The sequence below is a fragment of the Sinohyriopsis cumingii genome, chromosome 16, assembly GCF_028554795.1.
Source record: "Sinohyriopsis cumingii isolate HCF-2022 chromosome 16, ASM2855479v2, whole genome shotgun sequence".
Taxonomy (NCBI): domain Eukaryota; kingdom Metazoa; phylum Mollusca; class Bivalvia; order Unionida; family Unionidae; genus Sinohyriopsis; species Sinohyriopsis cumingii.
In genome coordinates, this window is record NC_142976.1 from 2803098 (window position 1) to 2820353 (window position 17256).

Below are 17256 nucleotides of genomic sequence, written 5' to 3' on the forward strand. Positions count from 1 at the left end.
TACCTTGGCCCTAAATAGACTACCTGTGTTGCTGTGCAATAAAACACCAAACCAAATCAAATGAAATCTCCAAAGCCTGTTAACTGTGCCCCTACTCAGTCTAACAAAAACTACCAATTCTATTTGTGAGAAATGTTTGCCAATATTTATAGGTTACTGCTTTGGGCGGGAAAATATGAACGAGTTTTTCAGATGGATATACTGCATGACCTAGCAAATGCAGTAAATCCATTTGACAAAATGATTTCATATTTTCCCATACAATAGCGGTGACCCTTTTATTATATGCTCATTCACTTATTCTACCTAAGGCTTAATTATATAAACAAAAATACATTACAAGAAACAAAGTAACTGAATTTATGCTGTATTCCAAACTAAATACACAAGCACAGATTCATCATTACACAATATCATTATTAATGCGCACATAACTCCGCCCAGATAAATCTGAACTTAGTCGCATGCTAGACATAACTTTCGAAAGAAATTGATGTTTTGCTGTACTTCAAATTGAAATTTAGAGTCATATTGTGAATTGCAACAACTTTTCCATTTAGTCTGGAATGATTTTGGTATTTTTGTTGATTCTGATAAATTTTGTGATAATGACTGGGTTTATATGTGTCAATGCTACAAGTACATCTGATTTCAGCAGCAAGAGAGCAATGTGTTGATGTCTGCAAGTGTTTCTGTTCTGTCATTGAATGTTTGGAGTCATAATGTGAGAAAATAGAAAGTCTTTCAATTGCAATTATCAAAAAGACGCTATGTAATATGTTTCTTTAATTTTGAGTGCAGTAAGGAGGATGTAATTGTACTTGGAATATAGTCGAAATTACAGTACAATTTTGAACTGTGTAATCAAGCTTTAGAACCCATGACATGGCTCTTGTAATTCGGATTTGCAGAACTAAGAAAGTACATTTTTAGGAAATTTAGGATATAAAACTGTGAGTCTAGTTTTTGCCTTTCTTATTACCAGCTAATGAAGACATGTTTATGCCTTGTCACTTGCATGTTATTTGTAGGGACTGAGACCTGTCTGGCATCTATCTCTAGCCTAAATCTGAAACACTGTATGAAAAAAGTTAACGCGGAATGTGCCAAAGCAGCTGGTATGTGGCAGTCCACGAAATATTTGCTTTAGTTCATTCAGAAACAAATTTAATCAACCAAAACATAAAGCGTCTACTACATGAGTATACACGATTTGTTTACAAAGTAGTTCCTAATACACTATTGGGCACACTCAAGTGCAATATGAAGTACACAAGTGCAACATCGTAAAATACTGCACGATTCTGACAATGTAAAGTTAATGGAGAAAAAGATGAACATATAATAAAATTAATTTTAACACACATTTAAGTCTTTTACCATTCAACTGTTAATATTTCATCTTGGGAGAAAGTTTTTGTTCATTGGTTTTACGAGTAAAGACATTGTTCTTTATCATTTGTGCACTCCAATGCTTACCTGGAGCATCACTGATTTTACATCCACAAGTATCATAGGTCTATACCTATTTCTTCACTACAATGAATGTCATTCCATAAGCTAGACCTTTTCACACCACAAATAATTTTTTTGCAAAGGTAAGCAGGTGTAAACAATTTATGTAATGGGCGGTGACAATGCAACTTTACAAAACAGTTGATGTCAAACAAACAAATGTAAAGACAGACATTGTGACTGTAAATTAAACATTCAGTGCTGATGAGGCCAAATGAGTGAAATCACCTCATTACACATATAAAAGTTCAAACCACAGGACTTGCAACATTTCATATGAAATTTATGAAAACTGTAAACTTATTTATATAGTTAATGAACTCTCAGAAGCCAAATAGCAAAATCATTAAGTGTAATCAATTTTACATGAAATAATCATATAAAAAATATTAATATATTCATTATATAACGAAAATTATAAATTTTACTAGAATCATCTATTTTTATCTAGGTAAGTTGCGAGCTGTCTTGGACATTGTGCCATTACTTGCATGATGTCTTTACATGATGAACAACAAACTGAATCTATCTGAACTGTGGTTTATGAAAGGACATAAAAATAAAATCATGTCAGAAAGATGAACACACCTGCAGCAATTCCTGCAGTTCCTCTATATCATGGTCACGCAGATAGTAAAAGCAATCTCGAGGGTGGTCACAATGGAGACCTTTGTTTCGGCAAGACTTCAACTTATTGCACATCTGGAAGACAAAATGAAAGATGCTTTCACAGTGTGAGAGATTAGTTGGGTATCTAAAATTGTCATCAAAAGACTGTAACTTCACAATATATTCTGGTGTTGTGTTGCATCTGTGAAGAAATCAATCCTGCTGAGCTTATTCATCCTATGGGAGTACACCTAATGTGCTAAAACTTCATGAAGTAACTAACGGAAGCTGGAGCCATGATGGATATGACTAGCATACTGGACTTGAGACTAAAAAGTTCTAGGTTTGAATCCTACCATCAGACAAGCCTGGGTCAGCTACCATAGTGTGTCCCTGGGCAAGGTACTTCACTCCAATTGCTTTGGTAATAAATAAGCTACCTGTGTCATTGTGCTGCATAACACCAAACCAAAACCAATCAGATTATTCAGGTATGTCAGGTGATTGTTACATACACACTGGCATGTACTCAAAGATAACCATTTTTAAAAAAAGGAAACAATAACATTTTCTGCTTCCAACAGCCAGCAAGAAGAATATTATTTTCCTAAATACATATGACATTTGTTATTAAGTCAATGCCTTGCCTTCATCTTAAATATACGTTGATATAATGGTTAGATGCAAACAGTGACTTAAAAAAGTAAATAAAAATATTAGTATTAATAATTTAGCAACAGAAGTTCAAGAATTTCTAAGATAAAATATTTTGGTAATTATCATCGTCATAAAGAATGCTGAAAATTCACATTCATAAGAATAATTCATGTATAAACATATTTTCCATGCCACAAAAAAAATAGGTTACTAAGAAAATAAATGTACCCCTTTTTGCAAGAATGGTTGATAACAGCCACTGCAGAATTCGTGTCCACACTGTGGACACTTGAAATGCATGCATCCACCTTTGGCTAATGAGTACCTCATCTTACAGCTGGGACAGTCTGAAATCAATAAGGAAACACTGGTTAGAGCATCCACCTCAGATGCGGGGGGTCATGGGTTTGATCCCATGGTTGTTATAGAAAAGACATCAAAAATATTATGTTTTGATGTTGCCCGCTTATTTTGCTAAACTTACCTGCCTTTACAATTAAATAAAATATAAAAATACCATATATATTATATATATAAATCTCATGCACAGACACAAATAGACCAGAATGGTGTTGCAAGTCTTAAAAAAAGCAATCAGCAAATAAATAAAGACACTTATCTTCAAAATATAGATGTCTCTTTGTTGTTCTTTTGCTCTTTATTAAAATGTATTTCATTTCCAATTTATATCAGATGATTGTGGGAAATGATCAATAGACAGATGCCATGTAGATTCGAGGTTATGCAAGGGGAGTTACTGTAATATTGTGGTAAAAATGAGAAAATATATGTATGGTGGCATATACTTGTCCTAAAGTTGGGAATTTGATGTATACGTTGCACAAAGTGTAAATGAACTTGAAACATATTTGGAAGGCATGGACTTATTTACAGAACAGTGTTTAACTTAAACATATCTAAAAGAGTTATAAAGCTCACAAGAGAATTTCATTATAACGAATCTATAAAAAAATTGAATTAAAATGTTTCCTGAACCAAATTTCTGTTATAGAACAGGTTTAAGTGTCTCACACCATGGTTTGAACATGAATCACTGGTTTTTGGATGTAAAATATACCCTGTAAGCCCTCTTGTATGTCATGAAAGACAACCAATGGAAGCAACATTTTTGCCCAAAGATGCAGCCAATGATGAGGTTCATGCTGAAAAGAGTCCAACTATATCACAAATCTTGTTTGGTATTTTAACTTTTACCATTTCTTGCCTTTATTTTTGTTTTGTACACTTTTTATGGATATCAACATGTACTCAAAACAAAGTCAGAATTGTGCCTGTATACTTTTAAGCTCTATGCATACAACCATTAAAATATTGGTTTATCTATATAAAAAAATCTATCTGGGGTGGTTAAACTAATTTTAAATTTTAACACCGACCTGCAACTATTGCATTCATTTCTTTTCCTGGACTCTTAATCCTTCATCTGAAGCTAATTATTCCCTCCTCCAATAGTGTTGGATGGTCGGAATGAGGAGAAGGACACTGTGCATTGACCAGTCATCAAAATACTGGAGGATGGGGACTACCCCAATCAACATAGCAAAGTGGAGGCGAGGCAGAACAGAAAAGCTTGAAATACATCTGGTCAAAACAAAACAGTAGGTATTTTCTGTGTGAAAGGAATATGGGGATGAGAAGGTATCCACCCTGAAGACTGATGGAGATGCTGAGCCTTATGTCATTTCTGACTAAGACTGTAGTGTCCATCTTCAAGGATTCATCCAGAAGAAATATTGTTTAATCCAGATAGGTCAATGAGTCAAAACTTTCTGCCTGTTTTTGTTACCAGAAAGATCAGGAAACAGAAAGCCACAGTCTGGTTGTTATCAGTCAAATGGTTCTACCTTTTTATTGAGACCAGAAAGATCTGGGAAAACAAAAACATAGTCTGGTTGTTTCCACCCTCTCCCCTGTGCCCTTTTGTAGAAGAGTGTTTTTTTTTATTTTAGTCTCTCATCATGTCCATAATGCAAACATTATATATTATCTTCTTAAATTTTTCTTCAGTTTACCTATTCCATTTTCCTCCAGGTGACGTGCCAATCCAGCTGCTTGATTGTCAGCATCATTGTCAATCTTCCACTGGCTGAACTGTTCACAGCTAAGGCCCCGATGTTGTTCCTCCCACTGAGACATATAAAACACAAATAATGAATCAGACCAACTGTTGCTAATGGCAACCAATCTGTATACTTTTTCAATCAAAATGTCTTTGCGTTCATAAAATACTTTCATTTTTGTCCTGTTACTTCCTTGTTTTATTCTTTGAAAACATTCTCATTTGGAAATAAAATTCCTTTTAGCAATAAAAGAGAAAGTTTGAAAGAGTCAGCATTTGGGTGATTTAATTATTGTGTTGTTCCCAAATTTTGCCAGTCTAGTTTGTTGAATAAAGATGCAAATCTGGGCCATACAGTACTCCTTCTTCAGGTGAGCTAAAAGCAGTTTAAAAGCTTTAAAAAATGATGAATGATCAACATAAACAAGTCTCTGCAAATCTGACCAAAATATTTATTAAAATTCCAAAGTATGTACCGTTTTCAAGCAAGATGGAAAACTGCTTACCTTTCTCTTACATAAAAAGCATGTCTTTTTATTGCAATATTGGCAAACCATATCAAGTCTTCCTTCACCGGCCTCCCAAATAAAACCATTGGCACACTGAAAAATAACATTAAACTAGCACATTAACAAATGTTGATAAATCATTTGAAATAAAATCTACTATCAACAGTACGTATGTATGTATGTATGTATGTATGTATGTATGTATGTATGTAGGTAGGTAGGTAGGTAGGTATGTATGTATGTATGTATGTATGTTATGTATGTATGTTGTTGTAGGGTTTAATGCCATTTTTTAGCACACAATAGGCTCTATACATGGCAGTCAGTATTATAGGTCGAGGAAGAACCCAGGAAAATCCCAGAAAGAACCACCGACCCATGAGAAGCTACTGGCAAGCATTCTCACATACCAACATTAGCCGAATCCGAGACTTGAACCGATGCAGACAGAGGTGAGATGGCAGTGATCCATAATGGAGAGCGCTTTTAGACCACTCAGCCAATTGTATGTATGTATGTGTGTGTGTGTGTATATATATATATATATATATATATATATATATATATATATATATATATATAGATGGATAGATAGTCAAACCCAGTAATCTCATTTATGTTGGGGGTGTCAAAAAAAATTCTTCATAACCATTTTCAGAGATATCAGGGTTTAGTTGACAAATGTACTGCAGAACAACGAATATGCATCTGAAGCACCAAAAATTAGGAGTTCTGTTTCTAAAAACAAATGGGATTTCAAAAGCACAATAAAAATAATAATTCAGTCATGCCAGGTTGCAGAAAAAAGATGACAAGTCTTTAAAATGAGATTAAGTAACAAGTAACTCATTGTTACAAAACTTAAGTTACTATAACAATGTCAGCGGTATAAAGTTGTTTTTATTTCCCAGTGATAGCCTCATCCCTCTGGTAGCCTCAGCAATGCAATGGTTATCTCATGCTGAACTTGTCTAGGCCAATTTAAGTACATGTACCTATAGGACTGTACAATATTTTATATAAAACAAGCATTTTATTTTGTCAGTGTTGACTTTAACTAGTAGAAAAATGTATATGACCAAAATGGTGCATGAAAATCAATCGCTTTTGTTGATGATCAGAGGTTTGGTATGCTGGTTTGCACAGATAAAATTTGACTCTGTACCGGGAAAAAAGATGAGGATGTTGGTATTCATGTACCAACAAACTGTAAAATGTGTTTAAAGTCTTTAAAGTTAACTGTCTCAACAAGAAATTCTCTAAGATGCCAACTTAATCTAATCATACAGTTGTAGTCCCCTCTCTCTCCCAACTTTAATCAGTGACCACTGCCAACAAGACAGCACCAGAAAGTTGGTGTATCATTTTGATGGACTGCAACACTTTGATATTTGATTCTAAATAAAACAATACAAATGAAAGAAACCCTCTTTATGTTTGATAGACATTACTCTTTTCACTTTCTGTTTCGTTCAATTTGGGTAAAAGAATCTGTAATCATGTCACAGTGATGGACAACTTCAATTTAAAAAACACTGGGCACTATGAATTTAAAAAAAAACTATATGTGTTTTATTTAATCTTGTTCAAAATGAGTTAATAACCACGTCTTTGATGGGGGGTGTTACTAGCTTGGTTTGGAATTTTGCTGGTTTCTATTTATAGTTGATTGTAAGTCACATGATCTAGCCATGCTGAATTTGAAGGCTTACACTCGCTCCAATCACAAAAACATTTAACTATTTACAACTGAACTCTGAACCAAAGTTGTTAATTGTGTATGAATTAAGGTGGTGACTGACCGTGACGATATTGGAATGTGATTACACTATTGTTTGTTCCACAAAGCATCGTGAATTTTATCCTATCTCTAATTCTGTCAGTTTTCAGAATAGTGTCATTAAATGTAGCTAATTACCTAATTTGTTTTAAATATAGTGTAAAATGAATTAGGTATTTTTATTTACATTCAATGATGCTGACCTGAGTTACTGATAAGATAAAATATGTGATGGAGTGTGTAATGAACAAAATTGCCATGGTGTTGACATGTGATGCTGTCCGTTATAAATGCAACTCCCATAAAGGTTAGAATCTCATTCATTCAATTTCCTTACCCTTATGTATTGTTTACAACATAATTTTCTTCACTCTATGCAAGTGATAAACCATGCATTGACGAAACTGGTTGATTAACATTTGTAGTGGTAGCGGTAAAATTTGATCTTGCACTGCCTTTTTCCATTCTTGTGGTACGAAGTAGGTAGTAGCGGAAATGCCAGATCATTTGTTGTACAACTTCTCCTAGATAGACATTAAAGTTGCATTTTGTCGAATTAAGCGGGTACACGTTACTTCAGACAAAAACCTATGTCCGACACAACAGGGTTATTGAGTTATCAAGGCTCGAGATAAGCAGTTGATTACAATCAAACAATCTACTGTGAAATACACCCACTACAAACTGTATGATAATTATGGATATGAAATTTATAAAAGCAAATATTTAAGTAAATTGTGTTTCTCCATTAATAATTACTCAGTCACATTTCATTAAGAATATTAGCCTGCTACCTTGCAATCCATCACTACTTAAAGATGAAAATCAACTTTTTCTGTCTATCTCATAGAGACAAAGGACAATAACTCTTGCCATATACTTCCTCCTTGCAAGTGCCAGGTGTCGTTAGTTTTTTTATCTAAGCGATCTACTAACAAGGATGCTTGCTTTGCGGGTGGCTGGGAGGGTTTTTAAGTAATGTGATTGGGTAAGTGTTACTTTCTCCTTTGACCGCTCCTGTGGCCTAGTAGTTAGAGCATCCACCTCAGATGCGGGAGGTCGTGGGTTTGATTCCACGGCTGAGTCATACCAAAGACTTACAAAAATGGAACTTGTTGTTGTTGTAGGGTTTAACGCCACTTTTCAGCACAAGATAGGCCATACATGGCGGCCAGTATTAATGGTGGAGGAAGAACCCGGAAAAACCCCGGAAAGAACCACCGACCCACGAGGAGCTACTGGCAAGCTTTCTCACATAACCACATTAGCCGAATCCGAGACTCAAACCGACGCGGACAGAGGTGAGATGGCAGTGATCCGTAACGGTGAGCGCTTTAGACCACTCGGCCACTCGGGGCCCCCAAAAATGGAACTAACAGCTGCCTTGCTTGGCGCTCAGCATTAAGAGATTAGTGTTAGGACTGGTCGGCATGGTGTCAGGATAATGTGACTGGGTGGGACATCATGCTACATGTCTGCAGCATGATGCCCCAGTGCTACGCAGCACTATGAACTGCCACAATACAGACATCATAGCGATATGACTGAAAAATTGTTAAAGTTACGTTAAAAATCTAAATCACACACACACACTTTCTCCTTCAAATACATTTCCCAATCAAATTAAGTTAGAAGAATAGGTAATAGGAGGAGGGATTGCTAAGCATCTGACCTCTACAATGAGTATCTTCCTAGGGAAGGATGGCTGGATTCTTCATGCAAACGATAACCTATTCTAGTGATTACATAACCAACACAGCTTAGGGTCACTTGCTCTAAGACCCTACATATGGTTAAGAACATAATTATTGAAATAGTCTTACCTACAAAAATATTAAAGGTGAATCCAGAGAAGGCAATAGGTTGTGTGATTGTAGTAATTGGGTCTGGTGGTCATTTGGGCACCACCAGACCTACCAAATAAAAACTCTTGAAGACTGACTCTGCATGCCAACTAACAGTTTCTACTATATCTCAGATTAAAGTATTATGTCAGTTCGCATTAAAATCTCATGAGCACTAATCTTCATATCTTGTGAAACCTCTGTGTATGCTGATCATATACCCCTTTTTCAGCCATGAAACAAAGGCTTGAGGGTGATATCCCATTTCTGGGCTTTGTGTTTCAGGTAGTGCTTGAATGTGTGAACAGGATCTTGCATGGAACCTGCTCTCAACCTGCCTATGGAAGAGAGCAAGTGAATGATAATTCTTTGATTACTGACAGACTGAAAACTATTTTTGGTTATGAAGCCTGTTTGTCTCAAGAGGACCACTGAACCATGCGATCTTAACTGAAAATAGTTTAATTCAATGGAAAAGGCATGTAGTTCGCTCACCCTGCATGCTGAAACTAAAGCTATCAGGAAACATGTTTTGCATGATAGTAACTTTAGCAAAGTGTGGGCTAAAGGCTCAATTTTTTTCAAACTGATCCATGTTAAAACCCAGGACAGATTCCATTTTGGAAACAGAGTGGGGATTTTGGTCAGTAGAGATCAAAACTGGCTAAAAGATTCAATAGATCTTTATTATGCCACATCTACCATAATGCCGGATTGTGTCCAATATCATGGATTGGTAGCCTTTGATAGTAATTGGGGCTAACTGTTTCTCTTTGAAGAGCCAAAGAAAAGAATTCAACTAGCTGAGGCATTGAGGCACTCAGAGGGATGATATTGTCCCTGAAAACACACCACCTTCCCTTTGTCTGTCTAGTGGTGGGCCTTCTTGCTCTCAAGATTCTCTCCACAACTGAATGTCTAAATAGTTTGTTTCATGAGGCCATCTGAACAAGTGCCAAGCGTAAAGAAGAACATGGTCTGGGCAGGTATGGAACATCCATGACAGTGGTTGCTTGAGAAGATTCTTTTCGCAGGAATCTTCCTGGGCAGATCTATCGCTAGACTGAGTAGATCATTAACCCAGGATTTGTCCCATCTGAGAGAGGTTATCAGATCTAACTTGTATTTCTGACCCCTTAACTTCTGATTGTTTTTGGTGTGAAGACAACTGCAGGGATAGGCAAAGGCCCACAACCATTCCTATCTACTTAACAGCATCCACAGACAAGCTTCTGGGTCTGGGACTTGAGAGACAAAGGTGGGTAATTTGTGAAAGATCAATTTTTGAACGCCCCCAAAGTGTGAAGATCTGAGTAAAGGCCACTTGATGGAAAGACCATTCCAAGTGAAGGACCTGACCTCTCCTGATAGTGTTGGCCAAGACATGGATTCTGCTTGGATTGTATCTGATTTGTATATTGATATGGAGATTGTCACACAAATGGAGGAACTGCCTAATCAGAACACACAGATCAGGTGATTTGGTGCCCCCCCATTTGAGGAGGTACAACACCACCATAATAGTTGTTGGACATGCTGAGGTCTGAGCAAATATGCAAACATGCATCACGTCATATCAGGTCTAAATTGGCTGAAGCAGTCAAAACATTGGCCATGGGATGGTGAGCTGTCCAGTTAATGCCCAATTTTTCCTTGAGTCAGAAAATTGTCAATGAGGCCAAATCTAACACTGTAGAAGTAGTGATTACATTCTGGACTAGCTCTGACGTGGCATGGAACACACTTCTGTCCACTTTATAAAACAGTGGAGTGGACATTTGAATAGCTGCTAGATTTTTGTCAAGGGCTAGGAGATCAGTATTGAACATGTCTGAGTGAGTTTTATACCAGCAAGATGAGAATGTCATTTGATTTCTGATAAGAAAGCCTTAGAATTCCCAGGGTCACCAATTCTACATGAAGCCAGTCATTGATCTCTTAATCTTACCTGACTGGGGACAAAGCCAGAAGGACAGATTACTCCTCATTGAAATCTACCAATGCTTTAACTTTATAGTCTTTAGTAGTGGTAGGGGTGAAGGGCATTCTGAAGTCGCCAACACTCTAGAAATTTCCTTGACTGCAGCCTTGCAGCTAAATTCTGACTGTTCATGGTTGGATCTATGTATGGCTGATTTGAAGGAGCTCTGTCATACTCACTGTTTGTCAAGTCCCAATCTGGGTCTGGTTGCAACTCTGGATAAGACATACCAGGTGGCATGGATTACTCAATTAGGTCCTTCTTGAAAATATCACTAATTCTCCCATATGGATAGGCAGTGAATTTATGGAAGTTGAGCACTGCCAGAACTGTTGGCTGATTTGCCCAGTGTATGGTCAGTGTGGATGCATACAGCATAGAAGAGGGTCCGGCTATCACCAGTACTATCTGTACCAAGGGCGTGGCTGGACAGTCAGATTTCTCAATGAAATCTCTGTCATGGTAAGGTTATGTCATCAACAGTAAAACTAGATGGGTAGATCTGTCACTAAGATCCCCATAAATCCTAGTTGGCCATACCATTTCATCAAAAAGTTCCCTGAGCTGGGATGGCTGGATGGCCAGTGATGATTGGATGGTTGGTGACGGTGTGGGTATATTACGAATTGAATCCAACTGATCAAGTACAAACCCCATGCATCTGGACTTACAGGCCTGAAGGCCATTCTTGGACAGGCAGGGTAACTTATGCCCACTGGGTTGCGGGGACACTTGCCTAATGAGACAGAGAAAGGTACAGAAGTAAGTGTGGGAAATAGCAGTAATATTTGGCCTGATGTCAATAACTGCATCCTCATCTCCTGGACCAGATGATACATCTGTTTGACAGCAGATGGTTGTACCCATTTTTTTGATGCTCTCTACACTAGGCTTTCAACTTATGCATTCATGCATTAGTTAACATTGCTACTGAAATGATGCAAGAAAAAAACAAATTAGCAATGCAGCATATTAACTCACAAATACCATCTCCTTTACTAACGGAATAGGCGAAAATAATCAGTGATGTAAATGACAACATAAGGTCAATGATAGAATGGTGTTACATGGTCTTAAATAGACAAAGTCCATAAAGGTGACAAAGTCACTCAAATCTGGCAGAAAATGTAAAATAATATATACAACCTGCTGAAGAATGATTGTCCCATACAAAAAGTCTGAAATGAAAGCTGGATGGTCCAAACTCAACACTAAGATAGCTTGGATTGTTGGAGGTAAAATGTATAATGATATCAGTATAGCTGTGAAGCAAAAAACCTAGCAACATCTGGTGGTGTACAGCATTCCAAACTGTTGCCTAGGACACAGGAAGAAAGAAAGTGTACCTACAATTTAGAGAAGTCTCACATATGTTTGTGCTTTTATGTGTTGATGCCAATGCTAACGTTGGGTTAGTACAGAAGTGTACCTCTACTTTCAAGAGGTGACCTAAAAATCAATGAGAAGGAAAGTATCCTTCTTTAATCGATGATTGTCCATTCTTGTTGTGTCCTTTGGGAAAGGTTTGACGGCATCTGAAATAGAAGAACTGCTATGAGAACTTACATGGGCACACCATCTAAAATTTTCACTCTTCATCAAATGCCAGTCTCTTAACTTTGTATCAAACAGTTCCATCACCTCTAGATCGACCAAATTCCGCAACTGAAAAAGAAGTAATATTTATAAGCATTTCTTTTTCACTTGGAAATCTGAATCTCTGAATTAATTACTGTACAGGGGATTTCTTCTTTTGCAAACATTTTATGCAATCTAATCCTGTTTAAAATTACATTCTAAAGTTAAATACTTGGTCAATATCAACATACCAGACATGTGCCCCCCACCCAAAAGATCCCAAATTTTGTTTTAAATCACTTGTACGCGAGATTAGGTGGTGGCATATTGTGATTTTTATGGGGTTGGTGTGTTGATGGGGAGAGATGTATATATGGTTGTATATGTTCTGATTTTTGCAAAAACTTAAATGTTCATAAAGAAACATAATATAGATCTAAATATATGATTTTTGTACAAACCTAAAGGTTCATATAGAAACATGTTATCTGATGATATATATTGCTCTGCCAAAATATATTTATTTCAACAAAACATGGAATAATCTGGAAAAAGGGCAGAAAGCTGCATGTGCAAAAAGTATAATTTGTCCTCTGCTTAAGCACATGTGAACGTTTACATATCTCCGACAGAACTGTGCAAATGCTAACAAGTACAAAACAATAACTCTATGCATATAATGAGACTTATTCATGATGAAGTCCTACGAAAATACCATGTTTTAATATAATGTGAACAAATTCTTGTCTACATACTGTCTTTAGCCCATATACCTTGTTGATAAAGACAAGGATTTGCACATACTGGAAAACACTGATCTTTGGTTATAGGTAGACTATAATTTACATTCTTTACCATTTTAAAAAAGTTTTGAAAAATTCAAATTATTTTGACAGTTTCCTCTGAATAATATATAAATCACCTTAAAAATAATAAACTTTTGTCCTAATTTTTATTAACTTTTGTGATTATTTAAGCCCAAGGATACAATACATATGCTTTCAACAATAATGAGATATGTAGCCTTTAAGTTTTCTTCAAATTTTTTTACATTAAACTCTATTACATACACCGATGAATTTCATTCAGTAAGGCTAGTGTTGTGCACTGTTAGCAATGATGGAATTCTTTCTCTACTAAATGCATGTCCTGAAGTGGTAATTGTCATTGTGGTAATTGTCATCATGGTGCACAAATACTTGCATCGGGTTTGTACAGCACTGAATTTTCCAATTTTTAAAATGAGGTCTTCAAAGATTAACATAAACAAAAACTGTCCTTAGAAAATGCATAGTTAATCAATGTCAGTACTTATCATACATAGAACATTCAATTCAATTGTTTATTTATGCGTTATTGCATTGGTCTTTTTATATCAATGTACCAATAATTATGTTTTATTTTGCCTTTAAATTGTAAATACCTAACTCATTCAAATATTATCCCAGTATGACAACAATGAACACCAACAGGGTTTGATTCAACACTCACAATTAGGCAAGTGAACATATTTACTTAATGGTGCCACTGCATGTAAATTGTAGGTCTGAACATGCACTGAATGTAGTATATTCTACTGACTGAAGTACATAAATTCAAATTATGGGCATCAATGCAATAAACTTTAATGATATCTTCAAAATACAACAATGAAGTTTCAGAAATAATGCTTAAAAAATTATGTTAATACCATCAAAACTGAGACGTAGTTTGATGTAAGCACCCTTACACCACATTTTACAAAACTATGGTAATTGTGCTAATATTACAGAGTGAAAGGCAATTACACAAAGTACTGGTATATTGCCAGTCAAAATTCCCTCTTAACCCAAGCCAGTTTCATTGTTTTAATGATTAACTGGTCTGTATTGCTGTCAGAAAACAAAAGACTAATCCACCAATTATCAACAAAGGAGATACTGATGTTGTTGTTGTTGTTGCTGTTGTAGAGTTTAACGCCATTTTTCAGCACACGATAGGCTATACATGGCAGCCAGTATTAATGGTGGAGGAAGAACCCGGGAAAACCCTGGAAAGAACCACCGACCCACGAGAAGCTACCAGCAAGCTTTCTCACATACCCACACTGGCTGAATCCAAGACTCGAACCAGCGCAGACAGAGGTGAGATGGCAGTGATCCGTAACAGAGAGCACTTTAGACCACTCCGGGACCCTAAGAAGATACTGAAACATCCAGCTTTCCACTGTGTGGAAAATTATGATTTTGTTCAGCCAAAACACAAAAGTAAAATACACTAATGATGATCTTCGTTGATCTATATCCAGAATTTCAGCCTTTATTATTACCATTATTTCATCAACATGTAACATTTATGCAGGTTATGTGTCTTGCACAATTGAACGTGTATACCTTTTCATAAAGATTACCTCAATTTGTAGCATTGCTTATATCAATGAAAAAGAATAACTTGTGTGCATGCAGATCAACCAACTTGCTGAAGTGTTATCTAGAAGAATGTGATTTGGTAAAAAAAAAATGAATAAAGCAAAATCTGCATCAAACATATTTGGGAATAAGCAAGGATTAAAGTGATGCAAGGTACTATTTGCACTGTGTAAGTACTAACATTACAGTACAGCCTGGTCTCTCTGGTAAACTTGAACTGGCACGTGAATTATGAAGTCTTTATTTACCTTTATTTAATTTTCATGTTGGAGAAATCAGAAAATATGCACATGCAAAATAATTAAAAAAATAACAAAAATATTGCACATGCAAAATACTAACAAAAGCAATCATAGTAGTTTATAACAGTTTAGTAAGTGTTGGGACAGCAAGAATGTTTTTTTTTCACATGCATTTGTCTTACGACACTGACAAAATTATTTTTTCAGACCTGCCAACCCTAACAAAATCGTCTCAGTAAGGTGCAGCAGAGTTTTTTTGTAAGTCTGACCAGTTTCAGTAAGGTGAAACAAAATATCATGTACTGCTATTGTCAAGTTGGAAAACGTGTATTTCAAAAGTCTGGTATTCCAAACTGATGGTAAGAATAATGTTCATCTGAAAAGTTTGTAAAGCATACGTACACCTTATTAAACTCTAGTATAGTTGCATAAACTTCAGTTCCAAACCTTTTGCAGCTCAATGGCTGGTTGCTATCTGTCAACCTGATGTAATTCTTGGATATGTTTCCTTAGTACACACAATGGCAATCCTAACTCCTGCCATGTGACATACTCAAAATGACACGTGATGTCCAATAAACATAATTGTGTCCCTTCCTGCTCTTAGTCAGAAAAACAAAAATATTAATTTTTATTCTTCTGCACTGATTATTAAAACTTTTGTAATATATTTTTCTTTGGTCTTTAACATGTATTGGTAGCTGGACGCCATTTTAAAAAATGTCTACAATAAAAATTTGATCAAGCAGATGCTTTGTTTGAGGCACAACTTTTATGGTCTGCTTTCTCTAATTCCACTAAGGATTATTCCACAAGTCTGTATTTAAATGGTAATTTTCATAAGACTTACAGCAAAATTGTAAGGGTTGGCAGGTCTGAATTTTTATTTTAATCAAAATAGGAGAGAAAGAAGAAATAATTTGGTTCATTCTCACTTGAAAACAGAGAAAAGTGTGTCTGTTTCACTTCGAAGCATTCAAGTTCTTGGATATTAATATGAAGGGATGATTATGGATAGAAATTCCAGATTTACTGTAATGTGTTTGTAACCAGATATTGCATTATAACATTTGGGACAATAAACTATAATTGACATAGACAAAAATTATATTTAGAGTCAGAATTGCAACCCATACTAAGAAACATAGGTCATTTGAGCTATCTTACTGTGTAAACATGGTGCAGTAAGATAATGTTCTATCATTTGGTAGACCAGTTTATGTCCACATTTTTCCATGAACAGAGGTGAGCTGATTTACTCCTAAGAGTTAACATTTGAACCACTCTTGCATATCAGGTGAATTCCATGTTACAGATATACTGTCTAAATCTCTCTCCACATGCCCACAATCAACTGACCAATTCCCTAAGTTTTATTTGTAGTTCCTGTTCTTTTTCTTGTTTGGGGTTTTACATGGTTTTTCAATGCATGATAGGTCATACGTGGCGTAACAAGCCCCTGTGGTACAAACAGGCCATAATTAGACTGATGTGACCTCTTTTCCCCAGTTCCATTTTTGCAATCTTTTTCAAAAATGTCAACTAAAATGTTGATAGTTATAGTAACAACAGAAAGTTCCAGAAGGCAGGGTAAGGAAAATGTTTCAAAGATCACAGCCAATCAGTAAAGAGAATACTGCATAAGAATTTCATGGACAAATCTGAATTAATCACAATGACATAAAGTGATATTTTAACATGCTGTCATATAAAAAAAATCTGAAACTGCACATCCCATATGTAAAGTATACTGACTATGTGATAAGTTATGTTATGTTATATTATGTTATGTTATGTTATGTTACAGTGTTATTCCATTCCAAAAGAATCTTTTCCATGTGATTTTAATTCTTGATCAATGAGAAACAATTTGCATTTTTACATGTATTGTTTTGTGGACTTTGTGTCTAATATATCCAGTATGACAAAACCTAAACTGTACCATGCCTACCTATAATGATGTCTCCACCTACAATGTTGATCATTACTGTATCTTCATATTGTGGGAATACTGTACACCTAAACTGTAACATGCCTTATTATAATGTCTCCA

At 35.8% G+C, this 17256-nt stretch overlaps 1 protein-coding gene across 4 annotated transcripts in view; it reads right to left on the minus strand.

The window, feature by feature from the left end:
- The window catches only part of LOC149779829 (uncharacterized), a 102851-nt gene that overhangs the window by 14103 nt on the left and 71492 nt on the right, over positions 1-17256 (minus strand). For all 4 annotated transcript variants that reach the window (XR_016414939.1, XM_089936497.1, XM_089936498.1 and 1 more), the window contains exons 17-21: positions 12542-12640; positions 5368-5463; positions 4815-4929; positions 3010-3128; positions 2104-2217 (exon numbers count right to left, since the gene is read on the minus strand). Coding sequence is in view for 3 of the 4 variants with exons in the window: in XM_089936497.1 (XP_089792623.1) it covers positions 2104-2217; positions 3010-3128; positions 4815-4929; positions 5368-5463; positions 12542-12640 (543 nt within the window). In the remaining variant the exon portion in view is untranslated. The remainder of the gene's footprint in view (positions 1-2103; positions 2218-3009; positions 3129-4814; positions 4930-5367; positions 5464-12541; positions 12641-17256) is intronic.